At 47.7% G+C, this 25,645-nt stretch overlaps 2 protein-coding genes across 3 annotated transcripts in view; one reads left to right on the forward strand and one right to left on the reverse strand.

Moving 5' to 3' along the window:
- Window positions 1-42: 42 nt before the first annotated feature.
- Window positions 43-19,534, forward strand: ARL6IP4 (ARF like GTPase 6 interacting protein 4). The gene is made up of 6 exons (XM_084820054.1): window positions 43-228; window positions 2,481-2,698; window positions 3,484-3,822; window positions 11,612-11,729; window positions 15,289-15,358; window positions 15,896-19,534. Exons 2-6 carry the CDS (start codon window positions 2,494-2,496, stop codon window positions 15,950-15,952), a joined length of 789 nt encoding a protein of 262 aa, XP_084676180.1. The 5' UTR covers window positions 43-228; window positions 2,481-2,493; the 3' UTR covers window positions 15,953-19,534.
- Window positions 19,535-24,096: 4,562 nt separating this feature from the next.
- The window catches only part of PITPNM2 (phosphatidylinositol transfer protein membrane associated 2), a 221,909-nt gene continuing 220,360 nt past the window's right edge, over window positions 24,097-25,645 (reverse strand). For both annotated transcript variants that reach the window (XM_084820036.1, XM_084820035.1), the window contains one exon: window positions 24,097-24,984. In XM_084820036.1, the coding sequence (XP_084676162.1) occupies window positions 24,640-24,984 (345 nt within the window). In that variant the 3' untranslated portion in view covers window positions 24,097-24,639. The remainder of the gene's footprint in view (window positions 24,985-25,645) is intronic.

Genomic DNA, 25,645 nt, shown 5'->3' on the forward strand with positions numbered 1-25,645 from the left:
CAGCCTCAGTTTTCCCGCCGGACACGTCTAGGCGGCGCGCAAGGAACAAACCGGAAATCGCCGAGGCAGCGAACGAAACGGTTGCTGGGGGGGGGGGGGCGCTTGCCCGCCCGGTTGTCAAGGCTGCAGCCCTTCCGCCAAGGGGTGGCGGCCCAGCCAAGGCGCTTCTCCCCGGGCCGGGACGTGTTCCCTTCGTCCGCCTCAGCGGCGAATCCCTTACCTGACACGGTGAGTCCGAGAGGAGGGGGCAGAATTGGGTCCGCAAAGATTCCAGCAGGCTGGTCACCATTACGCATGCGCCGTAGCCGCCAGGCTGTGATCTTATCTGGCAAGACGGGGAGGCGGGGCCTAGGGAGGGGCCACTGGGATTGGCTGAAAAGGCTTTAAAGGGCCGTGGAAGCTGTGTGGTATTTCTTAAAGGGACAGTGCCACTGCTGGCTGTTTCTGTGTGATGATAAATCTTAGAGGGTTTTAAAGGGAAAGATCATATTTATTTTACATTTTAACTCCCCCCCCCCCCCCATATCCTTCAGGTAGTTCAGGAAAGTGTGCGTGGTGTCCCGTCCGCCCATGGCATCCTCATAACAACCCTGTGAGGAAGCCTAGGAGGCGAGAGGGGAAGTCCTTCACACGGTGTGAAATCAATTTATGGACTTTGCCGCCGCAGGAAAGCAGCCTTTCACACGCTGTATAGCTCGTTAACCTACGGAACTCACTGCCACAAGGTGTGGCGACAGCCAGAAGCTTAGAGGGCTTTAAAAAGGGGCCAGATAAATTGATTCGTTGCTCACGATGGCTGTGGAATGTCTGTGTTTGGAGGCAGCACGTCACCAAATGCCAGCTCCTAGGAAGCAACAGTGGGTTGTTGCTTTCATGTCCTGCTTGTGGGTTTTCTGGAGGAATCTGGTTGGCTGCTGTGGGAGGCAGGATCCTGGACTGGATGGACCATCTGCCTGTTCTAGAACGTTCTTCTCAGGTTCTTATGAGAGTGGCCCACAGTCATCCGCAGAGCTTCAGGGCTGAAGCAGGGGTTTGAACTCATCTTTCTAGTCTAGGTCCAACATTCAGTCAGCTATGCCACATTGGCGCACATTAGTCCTGCTTAGAGTAGACCCACTGAAATGAATGGGACTTAAGTTAGACTAACATTGGGCACAAGCCAAATATTCCAATTATGGAAGCCTTCCCAGTTCTGGTGCCCTCCAGGTGTTTTGGGCTACAGCACCCAGCATTCCTGACCATCGGCTGTGCTACCGCGGGCTGATGGAAGCTGAAGTCCAAAGCATCTGGAGATCACCAGGGTGGGGAAGCCTGCGTTACAGTAGGCCTGGGAAGACAACCGCCGGCCGGCCACATCTGCGGGTGGTGGGATGCAGATGTCTGAGCACATGTTTAGGGGCTTGTTCACACAACCAGGTCCCAGAGGTTGTTACCCCAAGGGAGGCACCCGGCCCACCCACCAGCCTCAACGCTGCTTTAACCAGACTGAGGGGAGCCAACCTTTTCCTCTTTTTTAACCCACCCCAATCCTGGGCCTTTAATATGTGGAAAAGAAGCAGATGAAGCTTTTCCAGGCATGGAGAGAGAGCGCTGGGGAAAAGCATCACCTGCTTAATTTCCATGCCACCTTAGGCATATCTACTCAGAAGTAAGCCCCATTGAGTTTAATGGGGCTTACTCCCAGGTAAGTTAGGAGTGCAGCCTAAAAGCATAAGGGCAAGGTTTGTTTAAAAAATAAAAGGATGGTGACTCTCTCTGTCATTTGCCTCATCCAGTTTAGGGGTCATGGCTTGAACGTGCTGACAGTTTGGGGTTGTTCCCCCGCCTCACCTGCCCTGTCTTTCCCTGGCATGCTGTGTCAGAATCTTAAGACTTCTGCTCTGGGCTGTGAGATCTGAGGCCTTGTCACTCGCTCCATTGGTGCGCATCATTAGCCTGCTTGAGAGAATCCCAAACAAAAACAGGATTTGAACGGCGGCAGGGAGGCTAGTGAGGGCTTCTCATTTTGTCCCTCCCCATGCAGAAAGGAGTTGCTTGCACACTTCCATTTCCACAGGTTGATGAGGCTGGTTCTGCCTAGCAAATTTATTATGGCAGGAATGTTCATGGCCTAGAGCATGAGGGTAAGGATAAAGGATGTGCTTCTTTGCCCAATGGAGAATTAACCTATGGAACTCCTTGCTACAGGGAGTTGTGATAGCCAATAGCCTAAATGGCTAAGAAAGGATGAGTTGACTCTGTGCAGTGACTATGAATCTAGGTAGCCAAAAGTGCAATTTAAAAAAATCCTCAAGGGGCAGCTCATGTTGGGGATTTTCAACTGCTCTCTCCGAAGCAGTCCTATACAGACTGCCTTGATTCTCGATTCTGTTGGACTGGAGTCAGATCAGGACCAGGGCTGATCTCTGAGGACAAGGTGGTGACCAATCTTGTTCACAACGACCATCCTGAAAGTACAAAAATCTACTTGTCTGGAACAGGCTGGAGAGTACAATGGCTCACAGCCAGGCGAGGAAAAGATCTCGGAGCCGGATCCAAAGCGACTCTCGGAGCAGGCAAGACGTGGAGGAGAAGAAGAAGCAAAAGAAGAGGAGGAAGAGCAGCAAAGACTCCCGTGGCAGGAGGAGCCAGTCTCCTGACAGCAAAAGGGGGCCCGAATCCCAAAGGACCAGGAGCAGCTCAGCCTCTGCCAAAGAAGGTAAGGGTACATGAGAGTTCTGGCTACTTCTAAAGCAGGGGCTTTGTTAGTATTGTTGCGGATCTGTTCCTTAACAAATTCAGAAGGAGCTGTGCTGGACAGTGTTCATTAATATTGTGGGCCAGTGCAGCCCCTGACTTACCTTCTGGGGTGAGGGGGGATATCACCACTCATTGAAGCTGCTCCCCCACCTTCCATCTTAGACTCCCTATTAGCTCAGGGCAGCATTCTTGTGTAGATTTGCAGACTGAAGTTGTTCCAAAGTTTGAGTTTTTAAATGGACACTGCTCACATTTCCTTAAAACTTCCTACCAGAACCATCAGGTCTAGAAACTTGACGGGTTTTTTTTTTTAATGCAGAGCTTTGTCCTCAGGTATGTCATGGATGCACCAGGCTGAAAGCCAGCTTTTGTAATGCATATGTTTACTTTTAGGTAGTAAATCAATATCCTTGGTTATGTAATTTTTTGGATAATGGGTTAGAGAGAAGCATGAGAAGTCACATTTACGCTACAGAAGGAAACCATGAGTTAGAGAGGTGTACTGGATCCCCTGGCCCCAACAGGCAAGGAATTCTGGAAGGTGTACTGTTGCAAGGCACTGAGACTTCTCTAGGAGAGCTCTCCCTCCCTCCCTGCAAGTTAACAACAAGTGCAGACAGACTGGGTTCTGTCCAGGACTAGAAAGAGAACTCCTTCAGCTTTTCTTTTCGGATGGTAGTTCTGGAACTGTATTGTGATGTGGTAGATATTCCCTGCTAATGTGTAATTAATGCTGGGTTCCAGTGAAAAAGAAAAAAAAGGACAAGAAGAGAAAAGCCAGCACCACCTCCCCTTCCTCCTCCGAGACCACCACCTCCTCCTCTTCTGGATCTTTGTCCTCCTCCGACTCCTCTCCGGAAGAGTCCAGCAATGGCGAGTCCAAACCCAAACGCAGGAAGCAAAGCAAGAAGAAGCTGACCAAAGAGAAAGATAAAAAGCAGAAGAGGAGGAGGAAGAAAGCCAAAAAGAAAGCGAAGAAGAAAGTGAAGGAGAGGGAGAAAGAGGGAAAGGCAAGGGGAGAGGAGCTGCCCGGGCCTTCCCTGGACCAGTGGCAGAAGGAGACAGTGGCAGACCCTGGGCCAGGTAAGGCATGCATTTTGGGCAAGGGGAGCCAGCTTACGGCCCATGTAAAAAGCCAAGAGGCCTCGTGCCCAGAGGAGCGGCGTTCTGCAAGCCCAAGAACTGATGGCCAGCTAGAAGGCTGCAGCCAGAGCTTGGGCTGGCTGGGTCAAAGGATGGCGACCCTGCTGTGGCCTCGTGCGCGACAAGACAGAGACGGCATGATCCGTGTCCACGCATCTTGTCCCCCTTCCCAAAGAAGTGGTAGCTGTTTGGTGGAATAGCAGGAGAGAAGAAGGGCACTTGGGGGGATGCCCAGGAAGGCTTTGGGTATTGATGCGGGGGGAGCGTTGGGGGTCAAGGAGTAGGAGCTGTGGCTTGGGGGCAGAGGGAAGAGGAGCCCCAACCAACCCAAAGCATCCAGGAGTGAAGTCTCGCGCTGGGCTCCCAGGCGTGGGGGCAGCTGTGCCCAGGGTGACGGGGACGGTTGCCTCCGCAAGGCTGTCCACCTCCTGTGGTTGGCATCACCCAGCACTGAGCAACGCAGCTGCAGCCCTCTTCCTCCTGGTCTCCGAGGCCTCTGGTTCTGCCCCGGAGGCATCGGAGGCCAGGGGGATAAGGCAGGGGGATAAGGCAGGGGTACCGGCGGTGGCTGCCTACTCAAGGCTGGTCTTCACAGCGCCAGGCAAAGGAGCCCCAGCCACCCCCTTCCAGACCGCTGACGCCTCTGGGCTCTGCCCCCGACGTGCACAGCGGGCCCAGAGGCACCTGAGATAAGATGACGGTAGCTGCAGCTGCTTTGCCTTCAACTGAATGTTGTAGATTTATTAAAAGTTTGAGAAAAATATTTTTAAAAAAAGGTTTTGCCCACATAATACTGTTGCAGAACCCAGAGTCAGAGAGACCACGGAGTGAAGGAAAAAGAGATTATTTATTTAACGCGCGGGCTTAAGGCTGGAATCGTTTCCAAAGAGCCAGAAGCCCTGATTTACATTAGCACATTGGTTTTATAGACATTGTGACACATATGAAATGGCTCCTCCTCTCCCTCCCGCATGGGGTTGCAATCCTCAACATTTTTTCTCTTAGCACTATTGTTTATAATACAAGAACTGGGTTATAGGGTAGCCATGATAAGGAGAGAACAGAAGAGAACAGCAGAGAACAAGATATACAATTGTATGACCTTTGACAAGATAAGGAATTCCTGTGTCTCGTCAGCTTACAACAATATATTCAAGGGAGAAAGAGCTCAGCAAGAACATGAAGCATGAGACTGCATGAGGCTACTTAGTCTGACCCCCGATATGGCTGCTACATTCCCCCCTTAAATGCATAATTTCATTACAATTATAGCATTTTTGATAACCATACAAAGCTTTTTGTGACATACATATTACTTAGCCTCTTGTTGGGCTATTAGAGCATAGAGGGCAGCAGTTTTATTAGCTGAGACATAAAACAGATTGGTTAAACAGCGCATAAGACAAGGAACGCAGAGACATAACAGAACTTTTATGAACAATACTGGTAGAATTAGGATGAACAATGCTTTTAAGCTAGCTAAGATCTGGAAGCCAAGGGGTTAACTAATTGAGCTAATTGTTTTGTCTTATTGTTTTGTTAGCTACTATATTGTGCAGCTTGTTGATCTGTTCATCTACAGCATTGCCATTATCAGTTAAGTTAAAACAACAGAGCTTTTGGTGTGTCTCACAACTTAAATGATGAAGAAGGAAGAGGTAATCTATACCAGCTCTATTTTCTAGAACTGCACCTCTTAGATCACGCAACTTTTTATTTAACAATGACAATGCTCGTGAGGTGGCATTTATGCTTTTGGCTAAGCTGCAAGCTAACCAGTTGTTCTTTAGACCATTAGCCAAGGCTAAACCTGGAACCCCAACTAGTGACATTGCTAAGGCCAATTTTTCTGAGTCAGAATATAACTGCACATGACTATTACAATTTTTAGTTAGTTGGAGTGCTCGAGGCTGCCGTTGACGGATTTTCTCGGGCTACAGGGGAAGAATTGGCACCAGTTTAATTGGCGGCTGAGGCAACATGGGTGGTTATCAGACAAGTTGGCAGGAATCAATGACCAAGTGCGGGAATTACATGTCTAAAACCATCCATGAGGCAAAAGTATGTGGGCATCATTAAAAGATATGTTTTGAATTTTATTACAGTGGAAGGGGGCCAGGGATAGCTTTATATTTTCTGGAAAATTTTTGACAATTAAGCATTCGTGCACACGTAGCATTTGTTTCAGCAATGATGGGGGTGCGTAGAGTGAACTCTGTAGGGGGTAGGATCTTTGCAACCACGCCCCAATTAGCATTTTGGGAATAAGTTAAACTTACACCATAAACTCTTAACATGGTATCTTTTTGAATTTTCCCAGGATGTCTACAGACAGGTATTAGACAAGAGCTAATAAGCCTGTTTGCAGGTATACCTCTTGGCAAACAAAAATGTTTTACTCTTGTGATGTTAGCCAGGTGAAGCCAGTAATTATCAGCAAATCACTGGGACAAACTTCTTTTTCCAGGGGCAGACCCCCCTTTTTGCACCTTATTAAGGAAACACAATGCAACACTACTAACACTACAACACGCATGTTTGATCTTCTTTGGGATCTGACCGTACGCTGGGCAGCTATTCACCTGGCAAGCTGCAGTAGGGTCTAGTCCCCTTCTTCAATTCTCCAGTTGCAGGTCTGACCGTACGCAGGGGGACAGTTTCCCGGTGTGTCCACAGTAAGGTCTAGCCTGAGTCTTCTTACTGCTTTTTCAGAATGATTTTTAAAGGATTTTCAGGATTTCTGTTTACAGTCTACTCTCCCCCTCTCGCTCTCTTAACTCGTGTCCAATGTATCTAGGGTTTAACTCTAGCTGCTTTCATAGCTGCGGGGGTGGAAAGTATGACAGTTCTGAGTTCTTTCCATCTGGGAGTCAAAGGGTTATTTTTCCCTCTTTAACTCATACTTTAACTCTTGGTTGGAAAGGATGAACTTCTGTGATGGGAATGGCTTATTTTTTTAAGACAAAGCGACGCTGGGCTTGAAGACCTTTGCTCAGTGTTTGGACTTCTTGTTGCTTGCTTTTGATGCTGCTCCAGTGTCAATCATGAAGTCAATGTCACGGCCCCTCACAGTCAATGTCACGGCCCCTCTCAAGCTGTCTCCCTCTTCGCCCATTCTGGCCCCTTTGGTTTTCTCTTTTGTGTATTTGATGTATTTTATTTGGGCATTCATGCCACTAATGTCCATCTTGTCCATACTGGGCACACTGGTTCTTTTTTTAAGAATCTTCTGCCTCTGCTGGGTCTTCTTCTTTTTTCTTTCGTTTACGTCTTCTTGGGCCTCTGGGTCGAGGGGGGTGTACTGGCGATAGGCATTTGAAAGACGCTCCAAGTACGCTCTGGGGCCTTGGTGGCACCTTGCAGCACTTTAGACACTTTGGTCATATTAACTGACTTCTTCATACCTGCCTTTCATGGCTTCTAACAGCAGGGTTTGATACTGGGTGAGGCGCTCTAGCCGCACTTGTGTTTTGGGATTCCAGCAGGGGGGGGTTACTTACAAGGAGACTTTATTGGGTAACTTACAGCACACAGGCGTACTTAATGGCTGGATCAGACAGCTTCTCTGAACCACGAGCTATTGGGCTAAATGGGTTTTTATACTATACATGTTACCCATGAGGCAGCACAACACTAGCAAGCATTTTCAGCATAGGCTAGAAGTGCTTGGTTCTCAGGCACAGCTTCCTGTAAACAACTTCGCTTCCCAAAGTGCTTGATAACACTTTTTATTTATTAGTATGGGAAGACAAATTTTTTCTCTTTCTTTTGCTTTCTTTTTCTTTGCTGATCTGCCTGTATTGCAGATCATGTTTCAAACTTTTTATATAAAACTTTCTGCTCCATGCACCAGCCTTGTCTCTTTATTTGTCTTTTTCAAGTTAAACTTACTTAAACTTTTCTGCCTTACACTAGTCCCAATGACACACATTTGGGATAGGCTCTTCTTCTCCTTCTAGTTACATTTTCTTTATCTTAAAGAACTATTACATTATTGTGGCTACTTTACCCCAGGTAATAAGCTCCAGGCACAATCAGCTGCTTTTAATTTATCCTGGGGGCAACTATGGCCACGCTTCTTTTTTACAAATGTTTTTTCTTTGCCTTTTGCCTTTTCTTTTTCTCTCTTCTCTATCTGTCTTCTACTTTCTCTATTCCTTCTTTTCTACTTGCTTTTGTCTTTTCTCTTCGTTATCCATTGGGAACCACACTTAGTATCATTTGGAGTTGCAACTAACACTAATCTGCAAATATCACATATATTTTATGATATTTAAGAAATCATAAAATATATACAACAAACTTTTTCTGCAATTTAACACAATGAATGGAAAACACTTCTTGCATGGTAAGGCATGATGGAGCAGATCCAGCAATCATACTGCTCTTCTGGCTGAAAGCTCAGGGCTCATTAAAATCAAGGGACGGGCATACCCACACACACAAAGAGTTCTAGGTCACCATTTTTGCATCGGCAACTCTATGCTGCATGAGTTCTGGCAGAAGGAAATCTAAAAGTTATAAATCAAACTTAGCCTGCTGTACACTGAGCTGACTACAAACATAGACACATGGTCCACAGCGATGAGAGTTCAAGTTTATCAAAAGCTTCACAGCACTGTCCATGGCAAGTTTGTGACAATTTAAAATTTTAGTTCATGTGCAGAGTGTCTCTAAAAAGCCCAGACATTGATGGAGGCAAACAGAGAAGGCTCTGGGCAATGAAGATGCGATGTTTCCAGCAAAGGCTCTCCACTTTTGCATGAGTTTAAAAAGGGAAAGTGTGGCCCTACACCCCTTCTGACAGACAAGGGCCTTTAACTTTTTAGCAAGGCTTCTGTTTAAACAGAGCGGCACAGCTCAGCTCTCTAGCCATGATGCTTTAACTTGGGCAACTCCTCTGTAAATTTTATTTTACTTCTGTCAGGTTCTCTCACAGACATTTTAAAAACTTACTCTTTTTTTTTTTTTCCTCTTCTAACCTGGTACACGAAAGCACTGAAACACTGAGTGCCGAAACTCAGGACGCTGGGGGGTGATGGGCATCGCCTTATACTTGCATTTTTCAGGCAGCCATTAATCTTCGGGGAGGCGGTGGGGTGATTTGCAGGACTTCAAAGGCAAGCTTCTCAGTTTGTTTGTATTTGTAAATCCCAAGCTTAAAACAGGACACGATGAGGTACAGGGCAGCTAAATTCTTGCTTTGGCACGGGCAACAAATAACTCGGGTCAGCTTTCTTCGCTGGGGTCTCAAACAGGAAAACAGTCTTAATTTAAAGTTGTAACATCACTGACAGCGTCAGCCAGCCAGCTACACAGATCTCATTGTTTTTTAAGACAGTTGCTCCAATATCTTCTTTTCTTCTCAATCAGGTTGGGTCTCCCAGCTTACACAGTTTATTGCAGCTTTCAGGAGCATGGTAGTAGCGCGATTTTGGCTTGGCCAGGAACATGCTGTCTGGTTTCTCGGTCTCTTTAGCACACACACTTAGGCAGTGTAACACTGGACACTCAAATCAGTGAGATTTCTTCATTGCAGGGAATCCCACGGCAAAAGCTTAATGGTTACGCTCTTCAGAAATCATATAGCCGATGGTCAGTAGCTACAGGCTCTATGCAATTCTAACACAGTTCAAAGCTAAACACGGTTACCTTGACAGAGATCTTCAACGTGGTCTTTCCGCTTCATTCTGCTTTGGGACAGTCTTATGGCACACTTTTCACTCGAAGAGGGGTCTAGCCTGTGCTCTGGGGGCTGATTCTTCACCTTTATTTTCTATTTTGCCTTCATCTTCTGGGTCTTCATTTTCAGTTTCCATTTCTTAGGGATTTTATCTCAATTAGGCGAGGTGATGATGTTGCACAACTCAGAACGTTGTGGGCAATTTTCCTGCCCCCCCTCTCTCGGCGCGCTAGGCTAACAGCTACTTCTTCGGCCTTACACTCTCACGCTCCCACGCTTTGTTAAAAGCCAGACTGTCCTGCAACATTTTTCTAATTAACAGCCTCAGATCTTGTTTTTTTTTCCTCTCAGCTCGACCTTGAGCTTTTTGCTGTTTTCTCTCTTTATTCTGAATCTTTTTTAAAAAAACCTTTTTCCTTCTTTGTTTGACATACATCTCAAGGGGGTGCAAGGTTTGCTTCCCCCACCACCCATAGCCTCCCTCCTAAATTGAAGACAGACACAATTAGGGAATGGGAATTGGTCAGTGAGTAAGGGGTCTCACTGGCCGACACAAGAGGATTTTTCACATCACGCACTTTGCTACTGGCCTGGGCACCCGGACGGTCAACGGTATGCTTCAGAAACCGCAGTAGCCACTCACACAATCATCAATCTCTCCACTACATCCATATGTCCCTGCCACCCACTTTTCCCACTTTTTACCAGAGCGGAAAACGGCTTCCCCAGCTTCCTCAGCTTCCTACTGAGTACTGGCGTGCTAGGTACTGGCGCCCACTCGGGGGTGTGATCAGGCCCCCCTTCTACCCGCAAGGAGTAGGTTCTTTTGTATACGTATACCACCAACACTGACCTTCTTCATAAGGCGGGGCCCTCTTTTTTTCTGCCCAGTGGCCTTTCTCCCTAAAGGCGGGGCCCTCTTTTTCCCATATACTTGACTTTCTCCTGAAGGCTTCCAATGTGGGTTTCAACTCAATTGCAGCTGCGATACAGGCAGGGCTCAAGTTCCTTCCTCCGCTTCCCAAGGTTCTCTTGCTGCTCGCTGCCGTTTGGGCGATCCCGGTGCAGGCTTTCTCCCATTCACTCGACAAAAAGGTCGGTGGCGCCAAGAAAGGGAGGCATGCGCCGAGCTCGTCTTCCCGGTGCGGCGATCAAGAGCAGGCAACTGCCACCTGTCTGGCTCAGAGCCTGCCACATCCGAGTCACGGCACCATTTATGTTGCAGAACCCAGAGTCAGAGAGACCACGGAGTGAAGGAAAAAGAGATTCTTTATTTAACGCGCGGGCTTAAGGCTGGAATCGTTTCCAAAGAGCCAGAAGCCCTGATTTACATTAGCACATTGGTTTTATAGACATTGTGACACATATGAAATGGCTCCTCCTCTCCCTCCCGCATGGGGTTGCAATCCTCAACATTTTTTCTCTTAGCACTATTGTTTATAATACAAGAACTGGGTTATAGGGTAGCCATGATAAGGAGAGAACAGAAGAGAACAGCAGAGAACAAGATATACAATTGTATGACCTTTGACAAGATAAGGAATTCCTGTGTCTCGTCAGCTTACAACAATATATTCAAGGGAGAAAGAGCTCAGCAAGAACATGAAGCATGAGACTGCATGAGGCTACTTAGTCTGACCCCCGATATGGCTGCTACAATACTGTAGGGGAAACCTTGAAATCTCCTCTGCCCCAGGTGTTGCCTTGTCCCCAGCTTTGACCACTGGCCGCCTGCTGGGTCCCAACGCATCTGTGCCATCAAGGACTGCTTGAGGCTAGCGACTGTGACAAAATGTTTAAAAACAAGATGGCACTCTAGCAACATCCTTGCCCTCCTCCCCTTTGTCCCATTGATGGCTGCAAGCTGGGAGCGGCAGAGTGTTTTTCACCCAAGTGCTGTGAAGTCTGAACGCACCAGATGGTGTTGTTTTTTCCTCCTGTGGGATAGAGAGACAAAGGTGCTACCCCTCCAGGGCAGGTACAGGTGCTCTCCGATTTGAGCCTGTAGGTGGGACCACCTTTTTCTGACTGAGGTCTGCATTTCAGCCCTGACAGATGAGCAGAAATCCCGCATCCAAGCCATGAAGCCAATGACAAAAGAGGAATGGGATGCGCGGCAGAGCGTAATAAGAAAAGTCGTCGACCCGGAAACGGGAAGGACGAGGTGCGATTGGTGGGGTGGGGTGAGGGTCTGTAGAATACCTTTATCAAGTCCAGTTTTCTGGTTTTCTCTCCCACATCTGTATCATCTGTGGAAATCCACACAAACTCCTATGCACTTCTGGAACTCTAGTGTACATATGAAGCACCATGTGTTTTCCATTCTAAAGTTCCTTCGTAGGCGGTTTACTTTTATAACACTGTAGTGCTGATAATTAATAGAGATTTTTAAAGCACAGCCTATGCACAATTTTTTAAATGCTTTTATCTCATTTGTCCTCATAACTTGTCTGCGCAGGTCATTGTTAATCCCACTTTACAGATGGGCAACTGAGGCTGTGAGAGAAGTGTCTTATCTAAGGCAATCCAGAATCCAGCAAGTACTCGGTTAATATGGGATGTGAAGACAGGACACAGCCCATTTGGCTAAAACAGGGATGGGGAAGGTGTGGTCCTCCAGATGTTGCTGGACTGAAAGTTTCATTGTCCCTTGCCTACATCAGGAGGGCCAGATGGTCCCCAGACTTGGTCCAAAACGTAAGAGAGGAGAAAAATTCATGGACGATTGGACTTTCAATTGATACTAGCCAGAATGGAGCCTCCATGATTAGAGACAGCATGCCTCTGATGGCCAGATGCTGCATGCAAACAACAGGAGGCAGCGATCATCTTTAAGCCCCTCTTGTGAATGTAAGAGCAGCCCAGCTGGATCAGTCCAAAGGTCTACTCATCCTGTTTCCCACCCCGGCCAACCAGATGCTTCTGGGAAGCCCACCGCTGCTTGTGTTTTCCAGCAACGGGTGTACATAGGCATACTGCATCCAATATTGGAGGCAGCATATAGTCATGAGGACTAGTAGCCATGGATAGCTTTATCCTCCATGAATTTGTCTAACCCACTTTGAAAGCCATCCAAGTTGGTGGCTGTCACCAAGTCTTGCGGTAGCGAATTCCAAAATTTAACGATGTGCTTCCTTTTGCCCTGTTCTGAATCTCGTGCCATTTGCTTTCATTGCATGACCCCAGGTTCTAGTAGTACAGTCAGGGTCAGAAATATCGGAACAAGGTTAACTGTTTTGGCAGTTGGCCTCTGCACACCACCACGTTGAAGTTGCAAGGAAACACGCCCAGATGGGAGCGAAGTCAGGACTTTCAGCTGTAATTCAAGGGATTTGACAAAAGTGGGGCGCTAACCATTCAGGAAGGACAGCCAGTGGCATGCACACACACCCCTCGTTGGTGGCTCATAAGTAATGGAACAAACCAACATCATTTCAAACTTAAGGATCGCCTTTAATACCTGGATGAAAATCCTTGGCAGTCAATGACTGCCTGAAGTCTGGAACCCATGGACATGACCAAATGCCGAGTTTCCTCCCTCGAGATGCTTTGCCAGGCCTTTACTGCAGCTGCCTTCAGCTGCTGCTTGTTTGTGGGTCTTTCTGCCTTCAGTCTTGTCTTCAGTAAGTGAAAAGCATGCTCTATTGGGTGGAGATCAGGTGACTGACTTGGCCATTGAAGAACATCCCTCTTCTTTACCTTCAGAAACACTTGGGTAGCTTTTGCTGTATGTTTTGGGTCATTATCCATCCGCAATATGAAGCGGCGTCCTATCAGTTTGGCAGCATTCAGCTGAATCTGAGCAGAAAGTATATCCCTATACACTTCAGAATATGTCCTGCTGCTTTTATCAGCAGTCAGGTCATCAATAAACACCAGTGACCCAGTTCCATTGCCAGCCATACATGCCCATGCCATCACACTGCCTCCACCATGTTTGACAGATGTTGTGGTATGCTTTGGATCATGAGCTGTTCCTTTCCTTCTCCATACTTTTCTCTTCCCATCATTCTGGTACAAGTTAATCTTGGTCTCATCAGTCCAAAGAATCTTATTCCAGAACTGGGCAGGCTTTTTTAGGTGTTTGCTGGCAAAGGCTAATCTGGCCTGTCTGTTCTTGAGTGTTACCAGTGGTTTGCACCTTGTTGTGAAGCCTCTGTATTTACATTCATCAAGCTGTCTCTTGACTGTAGATGTTGACAATGACATGCCTACCTCCGCAAGAGCGTTCTTGACCTGGCTAGATGCGAAAGGGTTCCTCTTCACCATGAGCAGAATTCTGCGGTCATCCACTTTAGTTGTCTTCTGTGATCTGCCAGGCGTTTTTGCTGTTGCTGAGCTTGCCAGTTAATTCCTTCTTTTTCAGGATGTTCCAAACTGTTGTATTGGCCGCTCCCACTGTTTTTGCTATCTCTCTGATGGGTTTGTTTTGTTTCCTCAGCCTAATGATGGCCTCCTTCACTCGCATGGACACCTCTTTGGACCTCATGTTGGGAGTTGCAGTGAACAGCTACCAAATGCAAATGTAACACTCAGAACCACCTCCAGGCCTTTTATCTGCTTGATTGGTCATGGGGTACCCAGGAAACAGGGCACACCTGGCTATGCAGCCACTCGTCAGCCAACGATGGGTGTGTGTGTATGCCACTGGCTGTCCTTCCTGAATGGTTAGTGCCCCACTTTTGTCACACCCCTTGAATTACGGCTGAAAGTCCTGACTTCACTCCCATCTGGGTGTGTTTCCTTTCAACTTCAGTGTGGTGGTGTACAGAGGCCAACTGCCCAAACAGTTATCCTTGTTCCGATAGTTCTGGCCCTGACTGTATGTGAGGGGGGGGGGATGTCTCTTTATCCACTTGCTCCCTGCTATGCGTAATTTCATGAACCTCGATCATGTTGTTGTCCCCACCCTTAGCTTGCAGCCCTATACACACTTACCTAGAACTCAGTAGGGCTTACTTTTGAGTAGGTACATGTAGAATTGCAATGTCATCTTTTTCCTAAACGAAAAAGCCCCAAACATTGTCACTTTTCCTCACAGGGGAATTGCTCCAGCCCCATAATAATTTTGCTTGCTCTTTTCTGCATTTTCCCCAGCTTTACAGCATCCCTTTGGAGTTAGGGCAAGCAGACCTCTCTACACAGTGGCTGCCCCATAGATTTGTACAAGGCAGGAGATGCAGAACCTCAAATCCAGGCCCGTGGGGGTTTCTAGAAGCCCCTCCCCTTTCCCCAACCACCTGTGGTAGTTTACTGGCTTTTGTGAATCTTTCCCCATTCTAAAAGATTGAAATGCCTCGTCCCTGGCAGTAAGAGCTTTCAGCTAAAATATGCTGGTATCTTGCCCCGCCTCTTTTGCCTTCAGCCTGCCCACTACTGGAATGCGGCCCCCGAGAGCTTCTTTGACATGGTGTTCGGCCCCTGGGCTGACAAATTCTGCATCCCTGGTACAAGGGCATTATAATACTGGCAGCCTTGTTTTCAGTCCCTTTCCTAATAACCCCTCGCATGGCATTTGCTGCATGCTGGATTGTTTTCATCCTAAGCTCCCCAAAGGCGTCTGGCTGTTGTTGGGCCCCCCTGTTGGTCGGAGACAGCAAGGCAGTTCTTAGACTTGCGCGGTCTTCGCCCTCTGCCGCTCTTGAAATGCGGATGATACGAGGGCCTGTCGTCACCATGTCTGCGCAAGGCAACCGGGCATCCCGACAGTGTTTCTCTTACAGGCTTGTTAAGGGGGACGGCGAGATCCTCGAGGAGATTGTTACAAAGGAGAGACACAAAGAAATTAACAAGGCATGTGGCTCTTTTATTATTCCAGAATCAAACAAGGCTGGGATGTGGTTTGGGGACTGTGGGTTCGAGTGTTGAGAGCACCAGGCTGGGCTGTGGTGGGATGGGCTTTGTTGATTACTAACTGTACGGTAGCGCCACTGGCTTTGGTAGGAGCAATATTCTGGCTTCGGTGTTGCCGAGACGTCCCCAGGCAGGCCCTCTTTGTGTTTCTGTCATTTTATAGAGCGAGACTTTTTTAGTATCCCTGGTGAGAAGGGCACTAAGTTAGGCCAAGCCTGGGGACATTGCTGCCGTTTCACCTTTTAAGCATACATAGCACCTCAGATGTTGAATGACTGGCCTGGTTTACAGGCTTTTAGTCTATTCTGCCTCCATTTACAATTCCCTTCTGTCATGAGGGCTACAAAACTCCTTCCCCCCCATGCCCAGAAAGCTGAGTTTCTCTCTGAATCCTACTAGATTAAGGGACTAGGTCTTATAAACTGGAGTTCCTGCACTTTTGCAAAGACGTGACCTGTGTTGCTTCTCCCTTCACAGCAAGCCACCCGGGGAGACGGCCTTTCCTTCCAGGCGAGGACAGGGATGCTGCAGTAACAGGCCGGGCCCCAGCGCGCCAAAGATCATTTTCTGCCCAGCTGCAAAGGCCTCACTGAAAACAGGCACAGGCCCCTTTTGTCCCAGTGAAATATGCACTCCAGCGACGTATGTCTGGGAAAACGTCAGGAGAGAGGACGGGTAGGGCAGCTGCTGCACGCGTTTGCTATCTCCTGGTGCAAGTCCTCCTGTTTCGCTGCAGGGGCCCCCGCAAGGCTCTTGGATCACTACCGACAGCTTGCTTCCTCACCCAGCCAACAATCTCATAGTGAAACCAGAAAGTCGTTCTTCCAAAGTAAGAGAGGAGTGAATGAAAACAGAAAGACCGGGGGGGGGGGGAGAGTGGGGGAGGGACAAAGAACAAGGGGTGTCTGGCAGAAGAAGCGCTCCTTGACCGCGCCTGCCTCCTTCTCCAAGGCAGATGGGCGCAGTGCTGTGTCTAGGCCCAACCTACTTGCTCTGGAGGATTCTGATGGCAGTTCTGCTTGCCTCCATTTCATGGGAGAGAGTTGTTCAAAGGCAGCCCCTGGCATTTTCTAGCTGGTTTCAGAAGCCTGGGCAAAGAGCAGGGTGTACAGCTCTACGTGTATTCCCCGTTGTCCTAGGAAACAACCAGTGGCACCAGCAGTGCCCCCACCCCCCGGCCCGTCCAAGCCTGGTGTCTTTCAGGCTCATGGGTTCTGCTAGGAAGGGTTAGACAATGGCCTGCGGGGCCTTTTCCCGTTATACCCTTGGTGCAGGCATGCGTTCTCCCTCAGGTCTGCTCTTGCTCTGCTTGCAGACATGCTTAAGCTTCAGGAATACCCATGAGTAGCACTTGAAGCCACTCAACTACACTGCCTCAGCTTTTCTGCCTCTTCAGTCTGACTCAACCCAGCCTCTGCCTAAGAGCAGAGGCGGTGATTCACCAGGGTAAGCAGGGACAGCATTGAGGTCTGGATCGCTCTTTGGGCCAGTCTGGCTTCTGCCTACGGCACGGGGTGGAGAACCGGCTCCCATCAGCCTCAGCCAGCATGGCCAGTGGCCATGTCACATGATGGGAGTTGTAGCCCAACAGCATCAGGAGGGTCACATGTCCCTCACCCCTGTACCATGGCTTGAGACGCACATTTCCTGCTGCCTGTATAGAAACACAAATGCACGGAGGCTTCCTCAACTCCAGAACACCAGGAAGCACGCGAAAGCAGAACCCTGGCCTGCGCTGCTCACTCAGTGGGGCATCCCGAGCTGGATGCTGCAGCAGACCATTCGAAGCCTTAAGAAACTGAAGGGCTCTGTCACCTTGGATCCTTTCCTGTAACACTGGCACAGAATGTGTTGTAAAGTATTTATAAAATGCTGTAAGGGCACAATCCAGCAAAGTTAAGCACACTGAAGTCACACTGACTTCAATAGGAAGTTTAAGCACATGCTTAACTTTATCCCATTGAAACCAGTGGAAGTGCTAACTTTGGCACAATTTTGACCTTTTGGTTTCTGTCTGCCCCCCCGCCCCCTTCTATTCAGGCTGCAATACCCAAAACAGTTGAGATAACAAATCCCACATTGCCGTACAACAGAAAGTGCTTTCAGAGGATGCTGATACAGTACTACATGGTTTGTCCATTAAAACAAATGCAAATTTGTTTCCATGCAAGTGACCTTCTCTGTTTCAGGGAATCATCTGTTCAGTGTGGTAAGGGGAGCTGCTGAGAAATGGGGTCGATTCCCAGATCAATTAGGATGTTAAAGCAGGAGTGGACAGACTTGAGGCTTGCAAGATCTACTTTGTTGGGTTTCTTTTATTAGAACCTGGTGGTCCACCAAGTGGAGCAAGGTGCAAAATGGTGGCTCAAACAAGCGGACATATGATAAGAACTCAGGAACAGGGTTCCTCTGAGCACAGGAATTTGCGATCAGTACCAGAACCAAACTCACAAGTCCTTCCACACAAAAACCCACTCCTAGTTTTCCCCAAGCGTTCTTTTACAGCAGCCTAATTTAGGAGAGAAATGTTTTTTAGTTGTTACTATTGTTAGACAATTGGGAGTCAAACCCCTGGTGATCTAGTGCAGATCACCCAGAGATCTACAAATAGATCCTGATCTACCTTCTGCCATCTCCTGTGTTAAAACACCCTGGAGATGTACTGTCTGGAAAAAAACCGGGCACCCGTTATGTTCTGTGGAAAGATGAATACTGTATGGTGGTGCCTGGAAGAAGGGATGTCCCCTTGAACCGAGAAAGAACAGCCAGCTCCACGGATTGATTGCTTCTTTTGCCCATGACTGGGTAAGCATGACTGAGATCAAACTGTTTGCTTTCCCTGCTCTATTTCAATGATTTGTTTCAATGATTCAGGGTAGGCTATAAATGCATCTTTAACTCACTGTCCCCTCGCAAAAACTCTGTGAAATAGGTATTTCTGGGAGGTTGTAGCTTGCTCAAGCTAACTTGCAAGCTCCTTGGCTAAATGGGGGCTTGAACACAAGTCCCTCCCTCTCGGCTTGTTGCTGCTCCTGCTGACAAGCAGCCCTAGTTAACCCTATATTGCGAACGATGACCCCACTTTTCCTTTTGCACATTAGTTGGCTGTTGGGTGAATTTCACACAGGGCACCAGAATATTACAACTTTTAGCCCTAATGGCTTAGCAGAACCGCTATGTGCAGAATCTGCCTGCCTCTAAATTTCTGGGGACAAATGACAAAAAGCAAAGCCGTCTATTTGCTGTGATCTCCTCCTCCTTGTGAGCTTCCCCAAAGCTTCTGCCTGACTAATGTGAAAACAGAATGCTGGATGAAGCAGACCATTTGGTTTAGTCCCGCAGGGCAATTACTTGGGGCCTTAAAGCAAATTCCTTTGATGCTCGCTGTCGCTGGCTCCGCCTGAAAGCCTTGCAAAGAAGCAAACGCAGCGAGAGAGCCTTCCCGTTTCTTTTAATTGGTGTTAACGTACAAGTGATAACCATACACAAAGCACACCCAGGCGGCAGGACAAGACGGCAATAACAGCAACGGGGAAAGATGGTTGTCATGTACAAGAGCAAGGAGATTGACGGAGTCATGCACACACAAAACACAGTGACAAAAAGATGAAACAACAGGCCCGGGTGGGCGCTGGGCTTCAGTTGTGCCTTTCTACATTTGAATAGTCTTGAAGATTTGTATCCCCTTCTCCCCCCCGCCACTCCAGCTGCATCCTTAAAAACTCCCCCCCTCCTCAATTCAACAAAATGAACATTGCTGAATGTAAAATTGTAACAGTCGGAGGATGCCTGGGGGCTCAACAACAAGGAGAGGGAGATGAAAGTGTAAGGCGCTGAGAACTAACAGGAAAACTTGCAGCAATGGTAAAGATACCTGAACAAGAGGGATGGCTCCAGTTAAGTAAGTGCAGGATAAAACTGTCAGGAGTGGCGGTTTTGTTCGCAGCCCTTTGGCGGCTGACTTTCCTTGACCTAGCTTTAGGGCGCTGTAAACATTCTTCAAAAAATTAAAAGATGTATTTTGTCAAAAGATGCCAATGATCTGGCGCAGCGTAAAGTAATAAGGAGCTACGTTGTTTTGGAAAGAAGGTAGAGAATAAAGGCTGGCCTCTTTTCCACCAGACTCTCCACATTTATTTATTTGGTATACTTGTATCCCACTTCTCTGCTGTCATGGAACTCAAGCTGGCCTAGACGGGAGCTCTGCAGGAGTTGTTCAACCAGGTACTGACCAGACCCAGATTTGCTTCGCTCCAGCAGGTTGGCTGTGTCACGCGCCTTTGGATTATGCTATTAGGCTGCAACCCTATACTCAATTTCCCGGGAGTAAATCCCATTGAACGCCAGGGAGCTCCCTCCTGAGCAGACACACAGGACCGCACTGTCAGTATTGTAGGGACACACATTCAGCACTAAGGATCCTAAACACCCTTACTAGGGAAGAAGCCCCGCTGAAGCCCCAACACAGATTGGTGTTGTAAGGCTGTCATCTAGAGAACAGGTGATGGGTGGCGTTCTGCTCATTTTGAGTTGCTTTATCAGATTGTAAATGTTTGGGCTGCTTGCAAAATGGGAAATATTTTGCCAAGGTTGGGGTGGCAGCAGTTGTGGGAGAAGCCTAACTAAACTCCACACCCAGCTTGGCTTTTCATAGCCTCTAGCTTTTGGTGAGCTTAAGGCTCCGCCACCACACCCTGCAACCATGAGGATTAGAAGCTTGCTTTCCTGGCTAAGCCAGCCTGCCCCAGCCTGCTTTGGGCTTGAGCTCCCATCAGCCCAAGGTAACATGGCCAATAATCAGGAACGCTGGGAACTGTAGTCCAAAACATCTGGAGGGCCAGCCAGGTTGGGAAGGCTGAGCTAAACAATGTAAGCACAGCAAGTCAAATTGCGTACATACATAAAACAGACAAGTATTCCATGTGAGGCCTTCATATATTTTAAACCAAGTGGAAAGAGTTCTGCAACACCAAAGTCCCTTGCAGAACTTTTACCCAAACACAAGAAGGCCTGGTAATGTGTGATATCTAAAAAAAGTGCCATGTCCGTCTACATTTTTAAAAGTCTAAACCTACCCACCTTCTAGTTCTGTGCCAAGGTGGGTCAAATTGTGTAATCATGTATTCAGTCACACAACTTTGCATATATTGATTATATATAACTGGTTGAGCGTGGGTGAGAGGAGGTGGGCAGAGCACTTAATTTCACTCCCTCCTACACTGTAGGCCCTGCTGAGCCCCCTTGGGTGGCCTAAACTTTACCAGACAACACCCATGTTTTTTCTATCCCAGTAATGAAGGCCAGAAATTTCCTCTTTGTTCTAAGCGAAGGTTGAGATTCTCAGGATGCTGTGCAATCGCAGCAGCATGAGATTATGGACAACCCTGGCCCCAAGGACAGATGGGGTGCCCCGGTTGCCTGGTGCAAGCTCTTCTAAATATTTGCAAGGGGAGAATTCCTGGCCTCTGACCACTGCTTTCCTCAGATACTCTGCCCTTCAAAAAAGGAAACCACTCTAGAGTCCAGATTATCTGCAAAATACACTGGGTAAGATCCAGATTCAGTCAAAGTAGACTCACTGAAATCCTGTTTTATCATATGGTTGGCAAAAATGGCTCCAGATTCCACAAATCACTCTTTTACATTTGCAAACTGGGGGAGTGGATGGGCTGGTTGTTTTGCAACTAAAATGTTGCTCGCCAAATTCATTCCAGAAAAAAAGCCATCCTACTTTCAAATTGATCTATTGCTATTGTCTGTTGAATGCTAGCGATTAGCACGTCCAGGTTTCAACATCCAGAACACCACCACACAGGGGGACATACACAAAAGTCATGGAACAGAATGATAACTTCTTAGAGGGGCTTTTAAATGCGCAGAACCAAACCTACCCTTGTATCTTCTCTCACCGTGTGCTCACATCATCCAGTATTATTGCAATGGCAAAGAAAGGTGCTGAGCTCAGGGTGCTTCTAGACGAGGCTTTTATCATGCCATCGCCTTGCTTCATTAACGGAATTTTACAGGGGGTCCAGGCAACGTCACCTTCCACTTGTAACCCTCCCAATGCTTTTCCACTGCTGCTTCTGTCTTTGTTTCTTACCATGGGAAATCCGTTAAGGAGAAAAAGACAGAATAGCCGCACAATGCCTTCTGACTGGTTACACTAGGAACCCTCTGCTTGGAAGCAACCCAAGATGCTTTTAACTCCTGGAATATGAAAGGACCATGTAGAAAACAAACAGGGTGAATAGCTGGAAGATAAAAGAAGACTGACCATGGTTTTGAGTGCACACGGGGATGACTTATGGATGGTTTCAGATATGATTGATGAGAGGCAATTAGAAGATTACATTTCGCATCCTTTGACAGTTACTTGAAACTTGGTCCATAATGCCTGAAACTAAAAGGGGTGGGGTGGGGAAAGGTAGATTTTGAAATATTAATAAACACAGAAGGTTTCTTTCCCTCCAAACATACTTTCTTTACATAAAATAAATTACTTTTACTGCATATATACCCACTGCCTTCCCTCCCCGCCCCAGGCATTTACATTATCCATTGCTTTACACTATCTACACACACACACGCACGCACACAATAGAAAGGAGACATCAAATTTGTCATCTGATGTTTGAATAATGTACATGTCACTCCTTGGCTCGTGGTCTCTGTTGAGACGAAAGGTTGCATTAGTGCAGGCCAAATCCATATTGTGTGCTTGGCTTGTCTCTTTTGTGATGAAGGTTAACTTTTACAGAATGGACTGAGATTTGCATGGTCACATCGACTATTATACTGAGCTAGGAAAGAGCTATAGCACAATCCATGTTGACACCTCGATCCTCTGAGTTTTCAATGTACGTTTTTGCAAAGAACTAGGCTGAATGAGCAGAAAGGGAAGCCAGTAGGGTTTTTTTTTTAAGTAGTAAAAACCTGTCAGGATCTTCTTGTCGACTTTGTCCGAGACAAGTGGCTTAGAATCGTGCAGTATGGCTACCTAAACCGTTGAGATCTGTTGGGTATTGTGAGCTTCATTTCAAAAGAGTAGCAGTCTTCAAGGCTAAAGAAATTACCCCCCTTGAGAAGATTTCATCCTCCTTAGACGAAGCACACCATTTAAAATTTGGTGCCAAAACCCAACTAGTGAACTGGCGTTTGTTTTTTAAAAATGTCCAGATGAGTTGTCAAAGTCTCACTGTGGCTTTCAAAAGAGGCCGCATTCACAGTGCTGCGAGTCTTGGTATCGAAAAAAAATAAGAAGAAAACAAAGCAGTTGGTCTAGAAAAAAAATTGCTTTACATATAAGTGCTTGTAAAGTAGAAAGTGGTACAAATGGTCAGAGGTGGGAGAGGAAAGGGCACACTAAAACCAGGAGGACAAGTGTGCAGATATAAAAATGCCAGAAGCTATACACAAGAAAGGGCAACTCCAACTTTCAGTGGGTGGCTGTTCCTTTATCTTAGGCTACCCCTGTTCCAGAAGGGATGGCCCTCAGCAACAGCGGGAAATTCCGAATCCTGACATGGGGTGGACCATGAGTGGTGAAGGCGATCGGGGAGATTTTGCGGACCCTTTCTTGTAGGCACTTCCCCCTCCAACCACTTCTTTTTGTGCTCTTACTCTTACTCTAAAATGGCTAACAAAGGATGCTGTAAAGCAAGAGTGTCCTTTAAAACTGGAATTGGGGGCCGAGTGTCCATAAATGCACGTCAGCTCACAGACCCTTTCTTATTCTGCATCAAACCCATCAAACCTGAAACTCCTGTACAAAGAGAAGCTACAGATATTGAAGATACGTTCTTACTCTTTTTAAAAAATGCATTCCATAGTTGGTTTGCACAACTTGGGTCCATCACCTGGTGTATTTGTTTATCTCCTTAAACTGTTAGTGGAAAGAAACTACGTGCGTGTGTGTGTGTGTGTGTGTGTGTGTGAGAGAGGGGGGGGGGAGAGTCTGGGCAGATGTACCCTGGCTTAGCAACATTTAACTGTCATGCTCTATAAACGGGGAGGTTGTTGCTTCATAAAATAGCAATAGGCCTCCTTTCTAAAAGTTATCAGTGCAAAACAAATGAAAACAATGAGGTTTTACAGTTGCATAACTACAGTTATAAAGAAAGCAAGTTTACATCCTCTGTCAAAAGCTGTTACCAAAGTTGGAAAAAAGGAACAATTCTTTTCTAAGGGACAAGAGGCAGAAACAAAATGGTTGGGGGCATGGGGGAAGAATTTGGAGTTAGTTAGGTTTTTCTTTAGGCTGAGCAAATGTAGCACTCTATGTTTCCTGGTGCTTTGAACTGTACTGTGGGTACTTTCCAAAAGGCTTCTGTAGATTAGTAATATCTGGAAAATTACCCAAATCCTCTCCCCACCCCCAGCTCATTGAAGGGCAGAGTTCAACATCAGCTCAAATTGCTCGTGTTCTGTTTCTGAATTAGTGCAATCCACCAGCTTCCAAAAACTTGCTTTTCTTTTTTAAAAAAAAGAAAAGAAAAAACGGCAACTAATCCAAATAAATTGCTCATCCAATTCCATGCTTACAACACCAACAGCTTTGAATTAGCCATCGCGAAGGATTTGCCGACATGACTGCTCTGCACTCGAAGAGGAATCTCTTCTACGCTCCCTGGCCTGTCTCGAGTTCTCCACATCACCAACCAGAGTCTCCAGATTCCACAAATGGAGCAATTTATTTTTGCTGTAAAGTGGCGTCATCCAGCAGCATTTCTCCATCCAGATAACCGAACAAATCCACATGAGCGCTCCCCCACTCCTCCAATTCTGCCCTCACATGGCACCGTGGTCCCCCCACCCACCCCCCAGTTGCATCTTTGACTGATGGCTAAGAAGCTGAGGAGGCACGTATTTACAATCGCTAAACCTGGATAAGAGACGGGGGTGGGCAGGAAAGAGCTGCACCCCGAGGGTGCTGATCCTCTTGTCTCGCCTCTCCCGGCGGCTCTTTGCTTGGCAAGGCGGCTTCCTTGTTCCCTTCGGGTGGTGCTCCGCAAACCCAGCACCCCTGCCTTTAAGGCCTGCATGACTTGCGTGGAAGGAAAACCCCTCAGTCGCCCCCGGCAAAGGGATTGCCGCTTCGCTGGCATTGAGTAGCACCATATTTGCCCCTTTGTCCCACACGGCAGGCCTCCTCGGTTCCGTCACTGCTCCTGCTTCCGCCACAGGCATCCGAGCTGCCCGCTGTTGCAACTTGGCCAGCTCTACTTTTGCCCCAAGGCCCCCGGTTCGAGTTTGGAGGCTGCACTCCGCCCCCAGCACCCCGTAGCAAGGCTCATGCTCCTCTGGCTGCGCTCCTTGTCCCTCTCCCGGTCGCTTTCCGACTGGCTCTGTGTCCGCTCTGGCCTGTGGCTGGCGCTCCCACCGGCCGCCGTGGGCTGAGAGGAGATGGTGCGCAGCAGGTGGTTCCGCTTGCGCAGGAATTCCGTCTGGCCGGGGAGGCCGAAGCTGCCTTTCCGAAGGGCCATCCGGGTGGTGTTCTTGGCAGGCCGGGAGCGGTGGGTGTACTCCAGCTGGGCCAGGTGGGCTGCGTATCCCTCCGTGATGAACTGCAAATTTAAAAAAGCTGGCTTATTTTTGTGAAGCGTTCACTGTTTAAAGCTTCACTCTGCTTCCGTGGCTGAATGTGACTTCGCAGCTGCCATTTCAGATATCAATGGAGGTGAATGCAGATGACTGATCATGCAGGGGTCTCCAGCCTTTTTGGGCCAGTGGGCACATTTGGCATTCCGGGAAAGTGTCGCAGGGGATCTCATGAAATAGCTGCCATGGCAGGGGGAGGGGCCTGCCCATTCATAAAATGGCTGCCATGGTGGGCATGGCCAGTCACAAAACATTCATTTCCCAGAAGGCAAACTGGTGAGGCTAAAAGAAAAGTAACTTGTCCAAGAACTTAAGTACAAGGCAGAGGTGGGTTCTGAGCTCTAAAACACAAAACCACTCTTGAACCCAAATAAAGAGGGTTCCAGGGGGAGTCCTTCACTTCGCAGCATGCCAGTCTCTCAGTTAACTTAAAGCATCCTGAGAAAGACAGACTGGTGAGCACCAAAGGAGGTGTGTACTCAGTGCCCACAGGTAGCACAGTGTAGACCCCAAAATTACGAAGAGGGAATTCATCACAGAATTCCAGGCCTGAAAAGTAAATTTGTGGGTACACAGTGCAGTTCTACCTGATGAAGCAGGACAGGTGTGGCCTTGTAACATGACCCC

Source organism: Heloderma suspectum, chromosome 13 (assembly GCF_057233095.1).
Source record: "Heloderma suspectum isolate Gila_16-S chromosome 13, 16-S_ref, whole genome shotgun sequence".
NCBI classification, from domain to species: domain Eukaryota; kingdom Metazoa; phylum Chordata; class Lepidosauria; order Squamata; family Helodermatidae; genus Heloderma; species Heloderma suspectum.

Bases quoted from the DNA above. Each gene is read 5' to 3' on its own strand.
- ARL6IP4 (XM_084820054.1), top strand. From the start codon at position 2,494: ATGGCTCACAGCCAGGCGAGGAAAAGATCTCGGAGCCGGATCCAAAGC. The intron at 2,699-3,483 runs GTAAGGGTACAT...GCTGGGTTCCAG, and splicing joins CTCAGCCTCTGCCAAAGAAG to TGAAAAAGAAAAAAAAGGAC. The intron at 11,730-15,288 runs GTGCGATTGGTG...TTTCTCTTACAG, and splicing joins CCGGAAACGGGAAGGACGAG to GCTTGTTAAGGGGGACGGCG.